Consider the following 18,979-nt stretch of genomic DNA (forward strand, 5'->3'; position numbering starts at 1 on the left):
TCGATACATACTGCAAATTTGTCTCCTTTGTGGGTGGACAAATGTTCTTCATGTCTCCTTAATGTACCTTTGAACTCTAGGGATGCATAAGAAGAGGTAAGCTGGTGGGGAGCAGCAGCAGGTGGGGTGAAAATCTGCAAGGGAAGGATGGCTGGATTTGTGTGAAAGACACAGTCCTGGGTGGGGTTGAAACTGACATTATGTCTGGATGCAGATGGAATTTCCTTGGGGCAGAGGAGCCAAGAGATGGGAGTAGGTCAGAGCAGGGTTGTGGATGGATTGTTGCTGGCTCAGTTCTGATAGTTTCAGCCTAACTGATGGGTGCTTCAATCAGAATCCAAAAGAGGCACCAGATTAATGTGAGGAAATGTTTGATTTCTTAAAGGTAAAGGTACCCCTGCCCGTACGGGCCAGTCTTGACAGACTCTGGGATTGTGCGCCCATCTCACTTAAGAGGCCAGGGGCCAGCGCTGTCCGGAGACACTTCCGGGTCACATGGCCAGTGTGACATCGCTGCTCTGGTGAGCCAGAGCCGCACACGGAAACACCGTTTACCTTCCCGCTGGTAAGCGGTCCCTATTTATCTACTTGCACCCGGAGGTGCTTTCGAACTGCTAGGTTGGCAGGCGCTGGGACCGAGCAGCGAGAGCGCACCCCGCAGCAGGGATTCGAACCGCTGACCTTTCGATCAGCAAGTCCTAGGCACTGAGGCTTTAACCCACAGCGCCACCTGTGTCCCGATTTCTTAGGTAGCATTTATTGTTTCTAAACTGGGCATTGCCAGCTGCTTTAGTATCCCTGCTCTATAACCCTAAGTGTGTGGACATGCTGCAGTTGTTTCCTCCAAGGTGTGGGGTAGATCTAGTCCAGGCTTCCTCAACCATGACCCTCCAGATGTTTTTGGCCTACAACTCCCATGATCCATAGCTAGCAGGGCCAGTGGTCAGAGATGAAGGGAATTGTAGTCTCAAAACATCTGGAGGGCCGAGGTTGAGGAATCCTGATCTAGTAGATCTTCTTGGATCTGGATTGTATTTCCCCTGATATGGCATTTGCTAGCCCCCACCCCACCCTATGCTCTCATGCAAGGGAGCGCCCCTAGTTTCATTGGTGGAATGTTGGAAGATATATTTTGCGGGTACAAAAGAGGAATGCAACATCAGCCCCCGGTATTAGCAAACACTTCCATCTCTACGGTTCTATGAATTGTGTGTTCTGGGTGTGGTACCTAAGACTGCATCACAAAGAGGTATATTGGAAAGCTGATCTTAGCAGACAATCAGACCTGTTCCAAGGAAAGTGTGCAACTGAATGCATGGGGACTCCCTTCTGATGTTCATGTTTAGGATTGCTCTGTCACAAGTGGGCATGCAAACACTAGAGCGCTGCAGTTCAAGATCTGCAAAGCTACTATCAGGGTTGCATGATGGTGGGAAATTCAGGACAGACATAATTAAATCATAAATGTTGCTTCTCCGTCTACCCCCCATAGAGAGACACATGCACAGCATCTATACCTGAACAATGGGAGTTGTGTGGTACAGGACTGCAGTAGGAAGGAGAAATTCCCCCCCAAAAAAATTGAGCAAAAGGATTTTGAACCAGAAAGAAGATCTCTCCATCCAGTTTTGGGTAATTCCCCTCTTACAATGCAGCTTTATATGATACACCTCCCTCTCTTGGATAGGGATTACTGTCTGGAGAGGGTTTTGGGGTGTGGGTGTGAGTGTGAGTACAGGAGGTTGCAGGAGTAAAGGAAAAGAAAGTCTGTTTTCACAAGCCGCCTTCTCTTTGTGCCACTTTGGGGTACAATTCATAGCAAAGAAAATAATTAAACAAGTAACTACTAATAGATAAAACCTAAAGAGACATTGTAAGACAATTGGAAATCTGAAATAATGTGTCCATGTATCGCCACCCCACACCCTTTGGGGCTTGCTTTCAATAGTTCTCTTCATATGAATGCTGCAGGCCTGGATTATAAACATGACCCATCAGGTTAAACTATATACAAATGCAATTCGTCCTCTCGTTATCACCAAGCGCCTCAAAATATTACCGTGCACTGTGATGAACGACAGTCTCCTCAGCGCCGTGAGCCAAATGTATACAAACCACAGCCTTAACTCTCAAAAACTCTGAGAAGTTTCATCTAGGAAACCCTGCTGAGCGCAGTACACTTCGGGGGGGGGGGAATACTCTGGGACATATTAAAGTATTACGAATGTATGTCACAGCAGCTGTCTCCTAACACTGCAGGGTTGCATTATTGCTCAGCAGTGCTGCACCATGATGAATTAACTCAAAGAACTATGAATTTTGTGACATAGGCTGAGTCATTGCATATTGACTCATTGATCTTTTTGTCTACAAGGCCTTCCATGGAATTTGAGAGAATCCCCAAGGGGTCTCACCAATTTTGCTCTCTGAGTTTTGACTCTTTTCCAGTAGTTACTAGTAGGTTGTGCAATTCTGAATTAATAAGACTCTGTTTAGATGTCTGCTCAGCATTCTGTTTTAATCTGCACCAAATGCCTTTGGTTGAACTGATTCTCATGTTAAAATGTTTTGAAAGTTAGTATAAATGAGAAGTCCTAAAAAGGGGGGAAAGATCCCATCTCTTGGACCTAGATCTGCCATAAATAAATTCAGTGTTGTTTTTCTAAAAATAAATAAATGGGGTACTCTCATTTTCCTACTCATATTGAAATACTGCCTCTCAATGAGGCCAAACTTAGATTCACAAAATGTTTAGGGGTATGTATACCCCTGCGTCCCCCCCAGAAAAAAAGCATTGCATAAATTTAATCACTTTTCAAAAGCCTTTGAAGCAAGAGGCCATCAACAGTTCTTGAATGTAATAATTCCATGTGTTAGAAACACTTTACGTGAAGCAGTCTGTCCTTTTGTTGGTCTTAAACCAATGACCACAATCAATAATCAACAAGTATTGAAGGGCTATTATTAATTTGATCGGCTTCATTTCATCTCTGTCTCAAATTCACCATCAACAGAGCGTAAATGTTTTGTCAACAACTTCAGTTCTTCATTGATACACCATCTTTGACATGATTTCAATTATTTAATGATGGAAGAGTAAAATGATTGGTTCAGCTTTTGTGTATTGAATAGTCAAAAAGGTTAATTGGGCAGCCTGAAAGAAGACCAAACATTGTATTACTGTCCTTGAGAAGTTACTAATTTACTAGAGATGCTGATATCTCTCTCTCTCTCTCTCTCTCTCTCTCTCTCTCTCTCTCTCTCTCTCTCTCTCTCTCTCTCCCTTCACTGCTTTCCTTTTGGTGGCAACTCATATTGAACTGTGTCTCGCCTGCCCTAATTGCAATTTGTTGCTAATGTGAAAATAACTGTTTGCTGTAGAAGCCAGTTAAAGCTAGGCTTGGCCTGTGTGTCAGAGAGAGGGCAAATGAGCCCAAATACTGAAGGCAGGACATACACAGCAGCACCTGGGAATCCTTTAAAATAAAAAACAGGACATAAAGAGCCATCTTTTGCAAAAAATTTTGCAGATAAAATCGCTCAGATTCGGGAAGAAGTAGACTCCACCGTGGGAGCAGGGCCGGGGCGGGAGAGTGCTAGAGTCCTGTCTGGTCAAGTTGTGTGGGATCAATTTCAATCTGTTACCTCCGAGGATGTGGACAGGCTGCTTGGACGAGTGAAGCCAACCACCTGTCTCCTGGATCCTTGCCCATCCTGGCTTATAAAAGCTAGCCGGAAAGGACTGGGTGATGGGCTTCGTGGGGTGGTGAATGCTTCCCTCCGTGAGGGAGCCTTCCCAGACCCGCTGAAAGAGGCGGTTATCAAACCGCTTCTTAAAAAACCATCTTTAGATGCAGCCACGATGGCCAATTATCGCCCAGTCTCAAACCTTCCATTCTTGGGCAAGGTGATTGAGCGAGTGGTTGCTGAACAACTCCAGGCACGCCTGGAAGAAGCGGACCATTTGGATCCCTTCCAGTCGGGATTCAGGCCTCATCATGGGACTGAAACTGCCTTGGTCGCACTGGTTGATGATCTCCGGCGGGCTAGGGACAAAGGTGAGAGCTGTTTCCTAGTTCTGCTGGATCTCTCAGCGGCGTTTGATACCATCGACCATGACATCCTTCTGGACCGACTTGAGGGGCTGGGAGCTGGGGGCACTGTCATACAGTGGTTCCGCTCCTTCCTCCTGGGCCGTGTTCAGAAAGTGGTGGTGGGGGATGAGTGTTCAGACCCCTGGCCACTCACTTGTGGGGTGCCTCAGGGTTCTGTCCTCTCCCCCATGCTTTTCAACATCTACATGCAGCCGCTGGGAGGGATCATCAGGAGGTTTGGGCTGGGTGTTCATCAGTATGCAGATGATACCCAGCTCTACCTCTCTTTTAAATCAGAACCAGTGAAGGCGGTAAAGGTCCTGTGTGAGTGTCTGGAAGCGGTTGGAGGATGGATGGCGGCTAACAGATTGAGGTTGAATCCTGACAAGACAGAAGTACTGTTTTGGGGGGACAGGAGGCGGGCAGGTGTGGAGGATTCCCTGGTCCTGAATGGGGTAACTGTGCCCCTGCAGGACCAGGTGCGCAGCCTGGGAGTCATTTTGGACTCACAGCTGTCCATGGAGGCACAGGTCAAATCTGTATCCAGGGCAGCTGTTTACCAGCTCCATCTGGTACGTAGGCTGAGACCCTATCTGCCTGCGGACTGTCTTGCCAGAGTGGTACATGCTCTGGTTATCTCCCGCTTGGACTACTGCAATGCGCTCTACGTGGGGCTACCTTTGAAGGTGACCCGGAAACTACAACTAATCCAGAATGCGGCAGCTAGACTGGTGACTGGGAGCGGCCGCCGAGACCATATAACACCGGTCTTGAAAGACCTACATTGGCTCCCAGTACGTTTCCGAGCACAATTCAAAGTGTTGGTGCTGACCTTTAAAGCCCTAAATGGCCTCGGTCCAGTATATCTGAAGGAGCGTCTCCTCCCCCATCGTTCTGCCCGGACACTGAGGTCCAGCTCCGAGGGCCTTCTGGCGGTTCCCTCCCTGCGAGAGGCCAAGTTGCAGGGAACCAGGCAGAGGGCCTTCTCGGTGGTGGCGCCCGCCCTGTGGAATGCCCTCCCACCGGATGTCAAGGCGATGGACAACTACCTGACATTCAGAAGACATCTGAAGGCAGCCCTGTTCAGGGAAGTTTTTAATATGTGACATTTTAGTGTATTTTTCATTTCTGTTGGAAGCCGCCCAGAGTGGCTGGGGAAACCCAGCCAGATGGGCGGGGTACAAATAATAAATTATTATTATTATATTATCTCTGATATTCAGGAAAAATGTATAGGGCAGCTCCTTTGGAATGGTACCACTGCAGAATACATGTGAAGAGCCCTAAGCTAAAATCCTCCTTTTTCATACAACATGTAAAATGCCATAAGAAGCTTTGGCAGCACGATAAAACAGAACCATCTCAGTCCATCAAAGGCCTGGGGAAACAGGTAAGACTTTACCAGCACTGAAAAGATGTCACTGAAAACACCAGGTGATTCTCGCTGGGGAGAGCCAGATGGGGAGCCACAACTGAGAAGGCCACCTCCCCCTGTCATCAGCCTCCAAGCCTCCTCTCAGAGGAGAGAGCTAGAGAAAGGACCTCAGATGAAGGTTAGATAGTAAGCAAGCAATTACTATCCCACACTATCTGGTACATATCCCCACCATTTTCCTTATTGCATAAAGCAGAGGGGGGGAACAGGTTTTTGCACAAGAGCACTAAATCAGCTTTAATTGTGCAACCTGAATTTGCCAGAATGTGACTGACTCTCACCCCCTGTCACCCAAAATGCAACGGTCTGGAAGCCCTCCGAGGCTGCTGCAGTAGCAAAACAAAAGAGATTAGTAACCAACTCGTTTCTCGGAGTTGCTCCCAAGCTGCCTGTCTCCACTTCCCTGTTTGCCTGCTCACCTGCTTCTCAGTTTGCCATCATCCCTGATGGCCAAGGAACCAGCCTTTTCCAACAATGCATCCGAATCGGAACTGGTTTCCTAAAGCTTTCCAACAGATTTCTGATCGTAGCTCAGATTCAAAGCACCTCGTCTAGTGCCCGTGAACCACTTAATCTGAATTATTTAATTTTAGTGACACTGCTGCAAAAGAAAACTGTTGTTTAAAATAAGGTATTAATTTTGTATGCTGCCCAGCTGGGGGGGGGGGGAGGCGGATATCATTCTTTGCAGCTTATTGAGCAGCATTACTAAAATATATATTTACGGCGCATTGTAAATTACAGTCTATACTTAACTACAAAGCCAAGGAATAAGAGGACTTTGAAACCAGAACAAATTAAAATCACAATTCTCTTTAAAGCCATCCTAAGAAGCAAAGCCTTAAGTCTCAGTGCTACAGTAGCCACAGTGTAGAAAGTACAAACAGCAGGGAACTGCCGCCAAACCTAACCAAATACCAGTGCACGTCTACTAATTCTTTGTGATATATGAATTCATATTTGCCACATACAAATACATGGTATCTCTTTTTGGATCAGTTGCTTTGTGTCAATGAAACAGGTCCAAAATCCACCACAAAGTGAATGTTATACCCTTCACAGAGGGGTCCCCCCCTCTGCCCAAACATGCACATTAAAAGCACACAAGTTGGAAATATTTTTTTTCCTTAGAAACCCACATTTCAATTAAAGATTAAATAGCTCCAGGGAATTTGAACGGTTCCCTCCCCCCCCCCCTTCTAAATTGCTTAAGCTCAAGTGAGAACTTTCTAATTAACAAAGTGAACTTAATATTTGTCTAGTTGCTTCTGATGCATTTATATATTGATTTTATTTAATGGGTGCTAGAATAAAGGTTTGTCTTTTTAACACTAAGGAAGTGGTAACTAGGCACGGTAATGTTGGGAGAAGGAAAGCTGATAGCAAAGGAATATACTCTTTCAAGTCTCAGGACCCACTTCCCATGATTCACCTTGGTTCCCCCCAGGAAGGTAGGCTACAGGTCCCTTTTATTCCCAGGTCGTGGACCCGAGCAAAGCCCACAGGCTCAGTTAGGTCTGCCCCCTGGGAGAAGCCTGCCCCCTTGCATGCTCGCAATTGGCCAATTATGTGAGCGGGTAGAGCTGAACCCCACCGTCCAAAGGAGACCTCTTGTTAGCAATTTCACTCCTCCGATGCTGCAGAGGAGATTATTGTAAATCACATGCCTGCCTGAGAAGAGTGTGGGAAACGGAAGACACTCTTATTTCTTCCGCCGTAATGTACTTTCACTTTTACTTGTTCTGTTTGTTCTCTCGGAGCTGGAGAGAACGGACGCCGTTATGCTTTTGTCTGTACATAGTGTGTAAATAAATACAGTGGTACCTCTGGTTGCGAACAGGATCCGTTCCAGAGGCCCGTTCACAAAATGAAAAGAGCGCAACCACAGCAGAGCATCTACGCATGTGCAGGTTGCGATTCGCCGCTTCTGCACATGCACGTGACATCATTTTGCACTTCTGCGCATGTGTGAGCGGTAAAACCTGGAAGTAACCCTTTCCGGTTACCTTTCCGTACTTCCGGGTTGTCGCAGGACGTAACCTGAAAGAACGTAACATGAAGCGGACATAACATGAAGTATGACTGTAGTAGATTAGCTTTACGATGTCTTACTCTTCTTGCTGCGTTATGCCAGAAGATTAGTGTGCATATACCAGCTGGTGTATGTCGCTGAGCGCACTGCAGACGAGGGGAAATGCCTTTTCCAGAGCTGCGCATACCAGAGGATGCTCAGAGTTTTGGGGGCTTGCAAGCACCCCCAGGACGTTTTCCCAACACCTACATCAGCAGATCACAGTGGGCAGGGAGGAGTGCCAGCCCACAAAAGTGCCAGCTGAAGAGTTTGGGCAGACTTTTGGCACTGAAACTCTCTCAGTTACTCTGGAAGGCAGCCTATGCTCAAAGACAAGGGATCTGTGACCCTGTTGTTTCTCCTGTACCTCTCAGCAGCTTCTGATACCTTGCAATTCTTCTGGACTACTTTTATAGGATAGGTGGGGAGGGGGGGACACCAGTGCTCTGGAATTTGTCCCTGCTCATCCCATTGTTGTTGTTCCTCTGCCTGGTGGCGGTGGGTGGGGGTGGAGCCTGAAATTCCCTGCATCTGCATAATCTACATCCTTCAGAACTGTATGCACCTGGGAATGTATGTGGGTTTATAATAACAAGAAGAAGAAGAAGAAGAAGAAGAAGAAGAAGAAGAAGAAGAAGAAGAAGAAGAAGAAGAAGAAGAAGAAGAGATAGCTTGTGTTGTATAAGCTTTTACTGTAGGTAAACATGCAAGCCATATAACTGCTAAGGATGGAAATGGGGCTAAAGTCTTTCTCGAGCGTCTGAGAGAGGCTACAAAGAAAGTGCCTTAATTTATATTCACCACAGGCTTACGGTTTCTTACCTGACCCCTTTGGTCCACATAAATAAACTCACATTTTTTATATGTGTACAAAACAGCTAATGGAAACCTACCCCCCAAAGTCTGCTTTTTATTTTCTAATAATCCTTCTGCTATTTCTCCATTGTAATGTCAGTAGGTTAAGTATTGTCTCCCACTGCTTCCTGAGTGACAACGTTTTGCAGTCTGATCTTTCTACATATTTCTCTGTAATCACGTGCTTTCCCTTGGCATGATTGCAGAGTGTAAGCAACCCCACTGAGAGCCCATTCGTGAGCATAATTTTGCCTTGTCAAGCCTCAAAAATATTGTGGTTCCAAAAGAAACTTCAGATTGACAGCTTCAGCGACTTCCATCTAGAGGCTGAAATCGATAAGGATGTAGTCTTATGGAGGTAGGTCAGTAGGAAGGTCGTCTGCAAAAAAGTTACCTGTAGAATTATACTTTTACCATTATATATGCAGTATTTCTTTATTTCTTTTATGAATGGTTTCCCATGAGGCATCACAAAACAATTTGCAATATAATGACACATATAAAAGAGTTATATGCAAACTTCCAAAGCACCCCAAAGGACTTTTAAAATCCCTGTTTCAATTTGTGGTGCTTTGGAGAGATCCCACTTCAGCTCAGACAAGACCCAAATCTATCCAAAGTGGATCCACCTGGTTCCTGATTTGGGATCAGTTCTTTTGCATGCCTCTATAAGGGACATTCCCTGAGGCAGGAGAGTGAGATGGAGAAAGCCAAGTCATTTTTCCAAGTTCTGATCACATGTTAGACTTAAAATGTGTGCTGTGGAATCTATTTTCAACGAGCATTGTGTCCAATTCCATTAGTAGTTTTATGCAAACATTGAGCCTGAGCCAAAATCTATGTAAGAAATATTTAATATGAGTGAGAGTCAAAACATTGGATTAATTATCAGATAGTCATCTACTAACCCATTTAATGTTATTTTGAAATAGCTCTTAAATGAAATTTGCCTTTATCTACATTGACCAGAAAATGAATTTATAAATGCTTTATTGTTAATTCACTTCAGAATATTTCACAGGAAGTGACTCATAAAATAAATAAATAGTATTGAACATGAAATTCATCTAAAGAAGGAAGTGTTCTTTAGGCTGAAACTGTAGCACTCAATGGGATTTTCTGAGTAGACATGCATAGCAGGGATGAGGGACCTGCAGCCCTCCTGATGTTGGAGTCCAGCTGTCATCAGCCCCAGGCAGCATGACTAATGGTAAGGGATGCTGAGAGCTGCAGTTCAGAGACATATGTTCCCAGAGATATAGGTATGCCCTGCTAGGGTATGTTGGGAAAGCTGTCCCAGCATAACTATAAATAATAGTAAGCATCATACAGCAATCTTGATGACATGAAAGCATTGGATGTTTTTGTTGAAAGCATTGAAAGCTGTTGTTGGCATCCGTCTGTCTCAAGAGACAAGGGAGTGTGCCTCCAGGGGTGAAGCCAAAACACTGTGTTAGCAGCACTGAAGTGACTTCCCTGGGGTACCAGCCTGGGCAGTGTTTATGGAGGTCCTGGGCTGCCCAGACGACAAGACCCCCTTCTTGGCCTTTGGGTCCAAAGGAAAGCAGAGCAATACATTGGCACCAGTGTGGCTGCAGGTGTTGCCGAAAGGCACCATCCAACCATCTTAGGGAGTCCACTCCTGATTTTTGTAGGGTTTACTCTTTAGTCTTTTCTTCTCCTAAGGATACCCTACAAGGCAGCAGACGTTTAGGACCAGAGTTTTCCTTCTCCTAGATGGGCTACCTTCCCAGGTTAATGAACCCCATCTGCCCCGCACCTCCCTCTACAGCAGGTGCAGAAAGCACCTTCTTGACCTTTGGAGCCACTATTGGTTTGGCCACTCAATCCACTGAAAACTGTCTTCAGTGGAGCCACTATTGGTTTGGCCACTCAATCCACTGAAAACTGTCTTCACGTGCAGGAGAGGTCATAATCAAGCGGTGGAGCTTAAAATGAAAGGAAAGAAGCTTTTCTGAACAGCCCTCATGGCCAGGCAGCAGTGGTGGTAAGCAGAGCTCTGGATTTGTGCCCCTGAACTTCCTTACATCATCTTTAATCATGCCAGTACCATTCCGTATGCATGTCAGTGGCAGCGTTAAGGATAGTGCCAGTGAGTGTAGTTATCTGTGTCACCACTGGACTGGTGAGTGGAGCTTTTTGTTGTTAAAAACTCAGCCACCTCTTCTTGAAAGATGTACCCACATCCCACCCCTTGAAAGCCACCAATATTCTACACACACCCTTTTGGGGGGAGATAAGTGGTCCTGCAAAAGTATACGTGTGGGATTCTGGCCTGGCCTGACTTTTGCTATCATGCTCCGCTCATCAGACTCAGAAATGTTGTTTTTGTTTCAAACATTGCAAATTTTGGACAAGATGGATTGTTTCAAGAAGTGGCAGAGAGATATTTCCAGATTTGACTGGCAGGGGAAGAAGCCTCGAATAAAATTTAAGATATTAACTGATGCTAAAGAAAGATGTGGATTTGCCCTGCCAGACCTTAAACTTTACTATGAATCAGCCACTTTTTGCTGGCTGAGAGAATGGCTGCTTCTTGAAAACACTGATGTGCTGGATTTAGAAGGTTGCAATAATGCATTTGGTTGGCATGCATATTTGTGGTATGATAAGGTAAAAGCACATAAAGCGTTCAAAAACCATATTGTTAGAAAAAGCACTGTTTAATGTTTGGATAAGATATAAGGATTTGTTAGAAAAGAAAACCCCAAGATGGTTGTCACCAATGGAAGTGAAGGCACAGAAAAAGCTCAATATGGAGGCCAAATGGCCGAAATATTGGGAAATTCTAGAACAAGATGGAGACAGAATAAAACTGCAGAGTTTTGAAAAATTGAAAAATAAAGTGCAAGATTGGCTCCATTATTATCCAATGATGGAGGCATACAATTTGGACAAAAAAGTTGGTTTCCAGGTGGAAAAATCAAAATTGGAAACAGAATTGTTAGATTCAAAAATTAAGAACTTGTCAAGAATGTATAACTTGCTCTTGAAATGGAACACTCAGGACGAAATGGTGAAATCTGCTATGATAAAATGGGCACAAGACGTTGGACATAACATAATGATGGCTGACTGGGAACAGTTATGGACCACAGGTGTCAGGGAACTGACATCGGAGCCAGAAGTGGAGGCAGGGCTCCCAAGTGATGCCGGAGAAGGGCCAAGCAGGAAGAGAGGGAACTCATCGGCTGGGGAAGGAAATCAGCATAACACCAGGGATAAAGGGGGGGCGGATGGGGGAATCGGAGAGGGGGCTCCAGGACTCTTCGCTGGAGACCAGCGGGGAGAGCACAGGTCCTCCGCTACCCACACCCACCCTGCACAGAAGACTTCCGCGCAGGGAAAGTAGGCGTAGACTTGGCATCAAAGAACTTCTTTGCTGGAAGAAGTTCAAGAAACGCCCACTGACGGATTCTGCTAGCGACTGAACAGCCACGAAGTGAAGGGCTGTCCAGCCAGGAAAGGTTTAACCAGGCTACCTAGTGACGGCAACTTACACACGAGCAACCCCATATAACCATTACAACAGGTATGAAATTTACGGCATGTAATGCCCTAAGAGAGAAATTAATGAAAATGATTTACAGGTGGTACATGACACCAGTCAAGCTTGCAAAAATTTATAATTTACCTGACAATAAATGTTGGAAATGTAATGAGGCTGAAGGTACATTCTTTCACCTTTGGTGGACATGCCCAAGGATTAAGACATTCTGGGAGATGATGTATAATGAAATGAAAAAGGTACTTAAATATATCTTCCTGAAGAAACCAGAGGCCTTTCTCCTGGGTATGGTCGGCCAATTGGTGCCAAAGAAAGACAGAACCTTTTTTATGTATGCAACAACAGCAGCAAGAATACTCATCGCGAAGTATTGGAAGACACAAGATTTACCCACCCGGGAAGAATGGCAGATGAAGTTGATGGACTATATGGAACTGGCGGAAATGACTGGCAGAATCCGAGACCAGGGAGAAGAGTCTGTGGAAGAAGACTGGAAAAAGTTTAAAGATTATTTACAGAAATACTGTAAAATCAATGAATGTTAGAAAAATGTTGGAATGAAGTTATATGGCTTTAGTAGAAATGTTACAAGGAACTAAGTACAAATAGATTACTAATGTATTAAAGGGAAAAAATAAGGTTAGAATATGTTAAGATAAATTACAGGACAGAAAACAGAGGAAGAAGGAAAGGAATTGCTGAAACAGTTAATTGAAGTGGAATACAAAAAGGGAGGTGTGAGGAGGTCGTTGAAACAAGTGAATGAAAGATAAGATATTGAAATTATTGGATGTGCTTTAAATTGTTTTTGTTTTGTTTTGTTAATTTAATGTCTTAGTGTTAGTGTTATGTAGTGTCTTTGTTTTTTTATTGTATTGTATTGTTTTAATTTTCTTTCTTTTGCAGTGTTTAAACTGTTAATAAATATTATTTTTAAAAAAACACAGAAATGTCTGAAAACACCCTCCCCCCAAAACACACACACACACTTAACTAGCCTACAATAGAGTAGTCCATTACTGGCTATTGCCGCCTTCCATTTCTGTACACAAAGAGAAGTTCTTGGACATGTTAATTAGCAGTTGCTAGGATTCATCAACAGTCAGACGAGAACAAAACAGGAATAAAAAGCAAAAACACCTGCAAATCCACATGCCCTGGCATTGGTGCACATCCTTAATTAGTGACATGGATGGTCTTTCATTGCTTAAGCCTCAAGATTAGATTAAAATTTTACATTAATACTGAGCATTGTCATGCCCAGGGCAACTCGTATCCAAGGTACAGGGGGCTGCTTCTATTTCTTAAGCCTTCATCATGCTTCAGCAAGCAAGTCTGTTTCCACATCTGTGCTAGCACCTGATGTAATCACATTTCCCCCCTCTTTTGAATCAGTAGCAGCTCTCCAATAAAGCAATCTTTTTTCCATCCATCATCTACAGCCTTGGTGCATAAGCACTTGACTCCCAGTTAAACACAAAGGAAAGATGTTCGGTGCATTGTGGAGGGTTAGCAAGGCCTATTTCCACACTGACAATTAGACCGTCGGCATGAATTATTCAGCCCTCTGGCTCTCCGGTTTCAGAGCAACAGCAGTGCTGGCCTTTTTCGCTTCCTTTCTCCTTGCCATATGCCCCAGATCACGTTACCTCCCTTAGATACTCTTCTTTCTTCCTCCAGGAGGCCACGGCTCTAAAACATTTATCGTGTTTGCTAATAACGTCTTGGTGCAGACACTTCTCAACTACAATGGCCCTAGAATGACAATCACAAGGCCTTCAAAAGGACGGGCAGCCTTCTCAACAATTATTAAAAACTAAAGTGAGGTGACATGTTGTACGAAGGATCAAATTATTTGTGAGAACAAAGGAGGGAAATAACCACCACGGTGGCTTCCCAGGGGAGGTGAATTGGAGTCAACAAGGCAATCAACTTTTTCCCCCTTGGTATTGCTGAAGGCTGACTGACCTTGAAAAACAGCCATAATCACCTGGAAACAGTCTTGTACCAAAGATTAATGCAAGTATTCTACAACCACTGAAACACTGATTACAAATGAACACTGGAACCCTCGACCAAATGCTTCCTTATTTTTGTCTAACCATTCACCTCAAGAGTACTGCAGCTACGGTGTAGCTGAACCTGTTTACTTCAATTCGCTTACATTTTCCTAAGTGTCCAAAAGTGCCTCGCTTTTTCTTCATGGCACACACTGAAAATACATTTGCGCAGTTTCAGTTATGCGGCTGTTCATGTCAGGTTTGTTTCCTCCATGCCCTTGCCATCGAGTCGTCAGCCTCATTTCCCCACACTGATGTTTAATCCAATTGTCTGACACAGCTGATGTGATTTGTCCATGATTTTGCAATGCCGCATCTGGGATGCTGAGAAACAAAATTACATAACACAGCCAGATCCCCCAGATCCCTCATTCAGAAAGGCACTAAGTTGTGACAAAACATAATTTCAGAGACATCTGTGGTGAACACGGTGGCCCATGTGGCCACCTTAAAACAGCCAGAGAAAAGCAAGAAAAGAAACAGCCACTGCAGTTTTTCCAGTAAGCCCGGAGCCCCCAAGCACTGCTTGATTTTCTCATGCCCTCTGCAGATTGCCTCATTTTTCTTCTCCCACTCCCAACCCCCTGATTGGCACCAGAAACGTTCTCATCCCATTTACTGTGGCAGCAAATACATTCCCTGTTTCTGCTGGGTCCCATTTCTCTCTATATATATATTTTTAACCCAGCAGCTCCAGAATGTAAGAAGAGTCCTGCTAGATCAAAGCAATGGCCCATCAAGTCTAGCATTCTGCTCTCACACGACTGGAGGCAAAACCAGTGAGAGCAAGGAAGCATTGCCCTTGTTCTGCTTCAGCTTCATGATGATGCAACACAATGGTCCTTAAGGAATTAATACCCCCAACTGTTCTAGAATGTCTAGCATGTGTGATATTCTTCCAGGATTCTAAATCTCCATGGGTACAGGAGGCTCTGTCCTACAAATGTTTGTCTTACAACACACAGATGGAGATAGGAACTTAGTTCACTCGTATCTGTTCCCCCTGCTCATGGTTAGGTTGTGCTCTTGAGTAATGCCTGAAGAAGGCTAGACTGAGCTTTAGTTGATTCCTCTTATATTTCACTCTTCCTCTGAACGGAATTACTTACTTATCATTCTTAGGTGATCCCCTGCCCATTGTTTATTAATTAAATTTCTAAGCTGACCTTCATTCAAGGATCACAGGACAAATTACATAAAGACACAAAAATACATAACTTAGTGACAAACATTGACAATATCCCCAGAGAGAGAGAGATTAAAAGGCCAGCTTGTTTTATTAGCCAAATGCTTGGGAGAAGAGAAACATTTTCTCCTGGCGCCTATAGATATGTAATGAAGGCGCCAGGTGGGCCTCCTTAGGGAGAGCGTTCCACAAATAGGGAGCCACTGCAGCAAAGGCCTGTTCTCATGTTGCTACCCTCTAGACCTCTCATGGAGGAGGCACACAAAGAAGGCCCTGATGATGCTTGCAGGGTCTGGGTTCATATGGAGAGAGGCGGTCCTTGAAGTACTGCAGTCCTGAACCATCTGAGGCTTTACAGGTCAAAACCAACACTTTGAACTGAGCCAGGAAACTAATTGGCAGCCAGTACAGTTGGGCCAGTATATGCTCAAAGCACCTTGCCCCCGTGGGCAGCCTGGTCACTGAATTCTGCACCAGCTGAAGTTTCTGAACTAACTTCAGAGGCAGCTTCACATATAACACATTGCAGTAATCTAGCGTAGAGGTTACCAGAGCACTGAAGGCAGAGGTTAGGCCTTCCAGACAGGGATGTAGTTGGTCCACTAGTGATAGACAGAGGCCCATGGCACCTAAGTGATAGCAGCAGATTCAGAAGTACCCCCAAGCTGTGTAGCTGCTCCTTCGGAGGGAGTGTAACTCCATCAAGAACAGCAACCTCCCATCCATCGAGTCTAGGGAACTGCCCACTAAGAGTGCCTCAGTGTGATCTGGGGCCAAAAAGCGCTCACTCCCCCAAGCATCACCCTCTGGACATGACCATCCAAGTAAAAGCAGAACCACCACAAAGCGGTGCCACCCACCTGGACAGCAGCTCCAGAAGGATACCATGGTCGATGGTATCAAAAGTTGCTGAGAGGTCAAGGAGGATTAACAGTGAAACATTTCACCCATCTCTCCCCCATCATACAAGGTGACCAAAGCACTTTCTGTGCCAAAACTAGGTCTAAACCCTGACTGAGATGGATCTAGAAAATAATTTTCCTCTTTGTTCTCCAAGCAGCAGAGGAGGACCCATAGAAAGTTATCCCACAATATCCTCACAACAAACCTGAGAGAGAGTTTAAGTTAAAAGACTGCAGTTGGGTCATGGTTACTCTTCATGAGCTTGTTGGCCAGGATTTGAATTCACATGTCCCTGTTCCAACACTGTGTCCACTCCACCAGTACTCTAAATGTGTCCTTGGACAACTGCAGCATCTCACTCATGACACTGGGCATTTAAGGTATAACCCACTAAGAACTTCTCCTGTGCAAATCTATTTCAGTGAGTAGGACCTCTACACCTTGATAGGGCTTATGGAAAGAAGGGGGGGGGGAATCCTTACGTCAAACAATCCCCTCCCAATTTTTAAAAAATTGTGTGTTTTAGCCAACCCCGCTAAATATTATTTCAAGTTTAGGAAGCTTGTTCTGCCTCCATTCATTTTATCATAACAATACAGCCCTTTTATCTGTACTATTCACTCTGTGTAATGACTAGCTTGAATATAAATCACATAGAAATTGACTTTCTTTGGCCTCTTGTAAACACTCAGACCTCTTCTATTTTTCTTTTCTTTTTCACAAACCCAGATACATGGAGGTGAACTTTCATCTATTTTATTTTATCAAAGATATGTCAGTGATTTGTGACACCGCACAAAGGGGCTTTTGATTCAAGTATTTCCTGCTGTTCACCACTTCAGTCAGCCTCCATTCAAAGCCCCTCCAGGTCAACTGGAACAATCCTACTGATTCCCATTGGCCCTGCAATAATATCTTCCCCCTTGCAATCAAGGTTTACAGGCATGCCCAAACCACAATTTCCATCCCCACAGTGAACAGAGCTTTGCCATTTGCACCATCTTGAGCTCCTTTGGAGAAAAAGTCAGAATCATAGAATTGTAGAGTTGGAAGGGACCCCGAGGGTCATCTAGTCCATCTCCCTGCAGCACAGGAACATGCAGGTGTCCCAAATGGGGATCGGACCCACTACCTTGGCATTGTCAGTTTCACACTCTAACCAACTGAGCTGCCTATAAATGCAATGAATAAATAAAATAAAATTCAGTGAATGCAGCATTACCTCACAAAGCACTTTGCATGTGAGTGTGGGCAGGTTTACCATTATTTCTAATACAACAACCTATTGATTTAATAGTTCATCCATTATATATACTTAAATCTTGCTTTTCTGCAGGTTTGGGGGTTGGAAGGGGCAAAGAGACTCTAAGAGCACTATTCAACTACACTTTCCTCGCCAATGTAGGCTTGGTTCCAAAGAGCTTCATTTCAGCCAGAACACAGCAGCAGCCAGATTCAGTCCTTGTGTTAAGGAATTTCTCGCGCTTTGCTGAGACAGAGGCAAAAAAGTGGTGTGCAGTCGATGGCGGCTGAGCAGCTCAAGTGGTCATCAGAAGCAGCTGATATTTTAAGTCAAGTGCTCTACAGATCTTCTCAGACCACTCAGCAGTTTCATGAGCAAAGGGATTTCACCCAGGCCCTGTTGTCAATGCTTTCTGCCTGTCAGTAGGCCTGACCCTACACTGCCTGCACAGATCTGTCCTCGAATCCAATAAAACCACAGGAAAGCTAAAACTACTCACCTTTCGTTGCTGTTACTTGCTTATTGGTGTTCTTACTTTTCCTTGCACAATCACTTGCTATCAATGACGGTATCAGATAGGCAAATCTGACTGGCCACACAGAATAGAGACATTTCTCTGTTTACATTGTGATCCTTGGATGGGTGGGATTACCAAAATAATTCATACAGAAAGGGAGGAAGAAGCAGCCTCTGACCAGCCCAAGACAAGATGATACCCCTTTCCCCATTGCACACACAGAAGCCCACCAGACTGGCAGCTAAATCTTCACTTTGAGACTGCTGACAGGTGTAGCATACTCTACCACATCTGAGGCAGCAGACCAGAATAGGGGATTTAGGACAAGCTGGGCAGACGTAAAAGTGAATGCTGCTGCTCCCTCCCACACTGGATCTGCCACCTGAGGCAGTTGCCTCATGCCTAATGGTAGGGGTGGCCCTGCCTAGCATGCAAAGAAGGCAATCAAAGCAACAACCACCGAGATGCAAAGATATCACTGAAAAGGGTAATTATTTGCACAACCTAAGTATTTTTTTAATAGAAAATTTCTACCGTATCAAAATTGTTTGATACTGCTTGAAAAGTGAAGCTGATAAATATTTGGCACAGTTCTAAATAAGACTAAACGTTTTAGGCTAGATTTTTAGGACCAGAATTAATAGCATTCTGAAAGTATTTTTGATTCATTAAAATATATTTTTTCCCTCAGATTTCTTCAGTTCAGTTTGAGGCAGTTTATGTTTCCTTCCACCAAAAGGCTGGCTTGCATGGACCTTTGTCACTGGAACCAATGCAGTAATTAATCAAGACAGCAACAAAAATTCAAGAGCCACGGCACTGCGAGCTACAATATTAGGGAGAAAGAAAAGCAACGGAACAATCATATAATAACAGTCATTCTTAGCACTTTGTGACTATTGAATATTTAACCTTTAACACCTTAGTAATACAACAACCTTGAAAGGCAGGCCAGTGGTACCATTATCATCATTATTATGAGCAGACCAGAGGACTAAGACAATGACAGAAAATGGCAAGCCCGAGATCACCTAGAGAGCTTATAGCTAAAGTGAGATTAAGAACCAGAAAGCTGTCAGCTTCCAA

General features: G+C 44.4%; 1 protein-coding gene and 1 long non-coding RNA gene across 8 annotated transcripts in view; one reads left to right on the forward strand and one right to left on the reverse strand.

Moving 5' to 3' along the window:
* The window catches only part of SH2D4B (SH2 domain containing 4B), an 87,577-nt gene that overhangs the window by 18,334 nt on the left and 50,264 nt on the right, over positions 1-18,979 (reverse strand). Inside the window, exon 7 of one of the 5 annotated variants that reach the window (XM_081913746.1) lies at positions 18,480-18,719. The exons of the other annotated variants lie outside the window; for them this stretch is intronic. Coding sequence (XP_081769872.1) covers positions 18,679-18,719 — 41 coding nt within the window. The 3' untranslated portion in view covers positions 18,480-18,678. Of the gene's footprint in view, positions 1-18,479; positions 18,720-18,979 lie in introns of those variants that run through there. 5 annotated transcript variants of the gene reach the window in all.
* LOC309371242 lies at positions 7-18,723 on the forward strand. 3 transcript variants are annotated; one of them, XR_014168958.1, is made up of 4 exons: positions 7-96; positions 8,662-8,813; positions 16,288-16,513; positions 18,585-18,723. It is a non-coding gene; the product is annotated as an uncharacterized lncRNA (long non-coding RNA). The 3 variants fall into 3 exon arrangements; XR_014168959.1 differs by having other exon boundaries at positions 16,291-16,513; XR_014168960.1 differs by lacking the exon at positions 18,585-18,723 and adding an exon at positions 17,539-17,870.

This window comes from Podarcis melisellensis (genome assembly GCF_964234715.1).
Source record: "Podarcis melisellensis genome assembly, chromosome: 5".
Taxonomy (NCBI): domain Eukaryota; kingdom Metazoa; phylum Chordata; class Lepidosauria; order Squamata; family Lacertidae; genus Podarcis; species Podarcis melisellensis.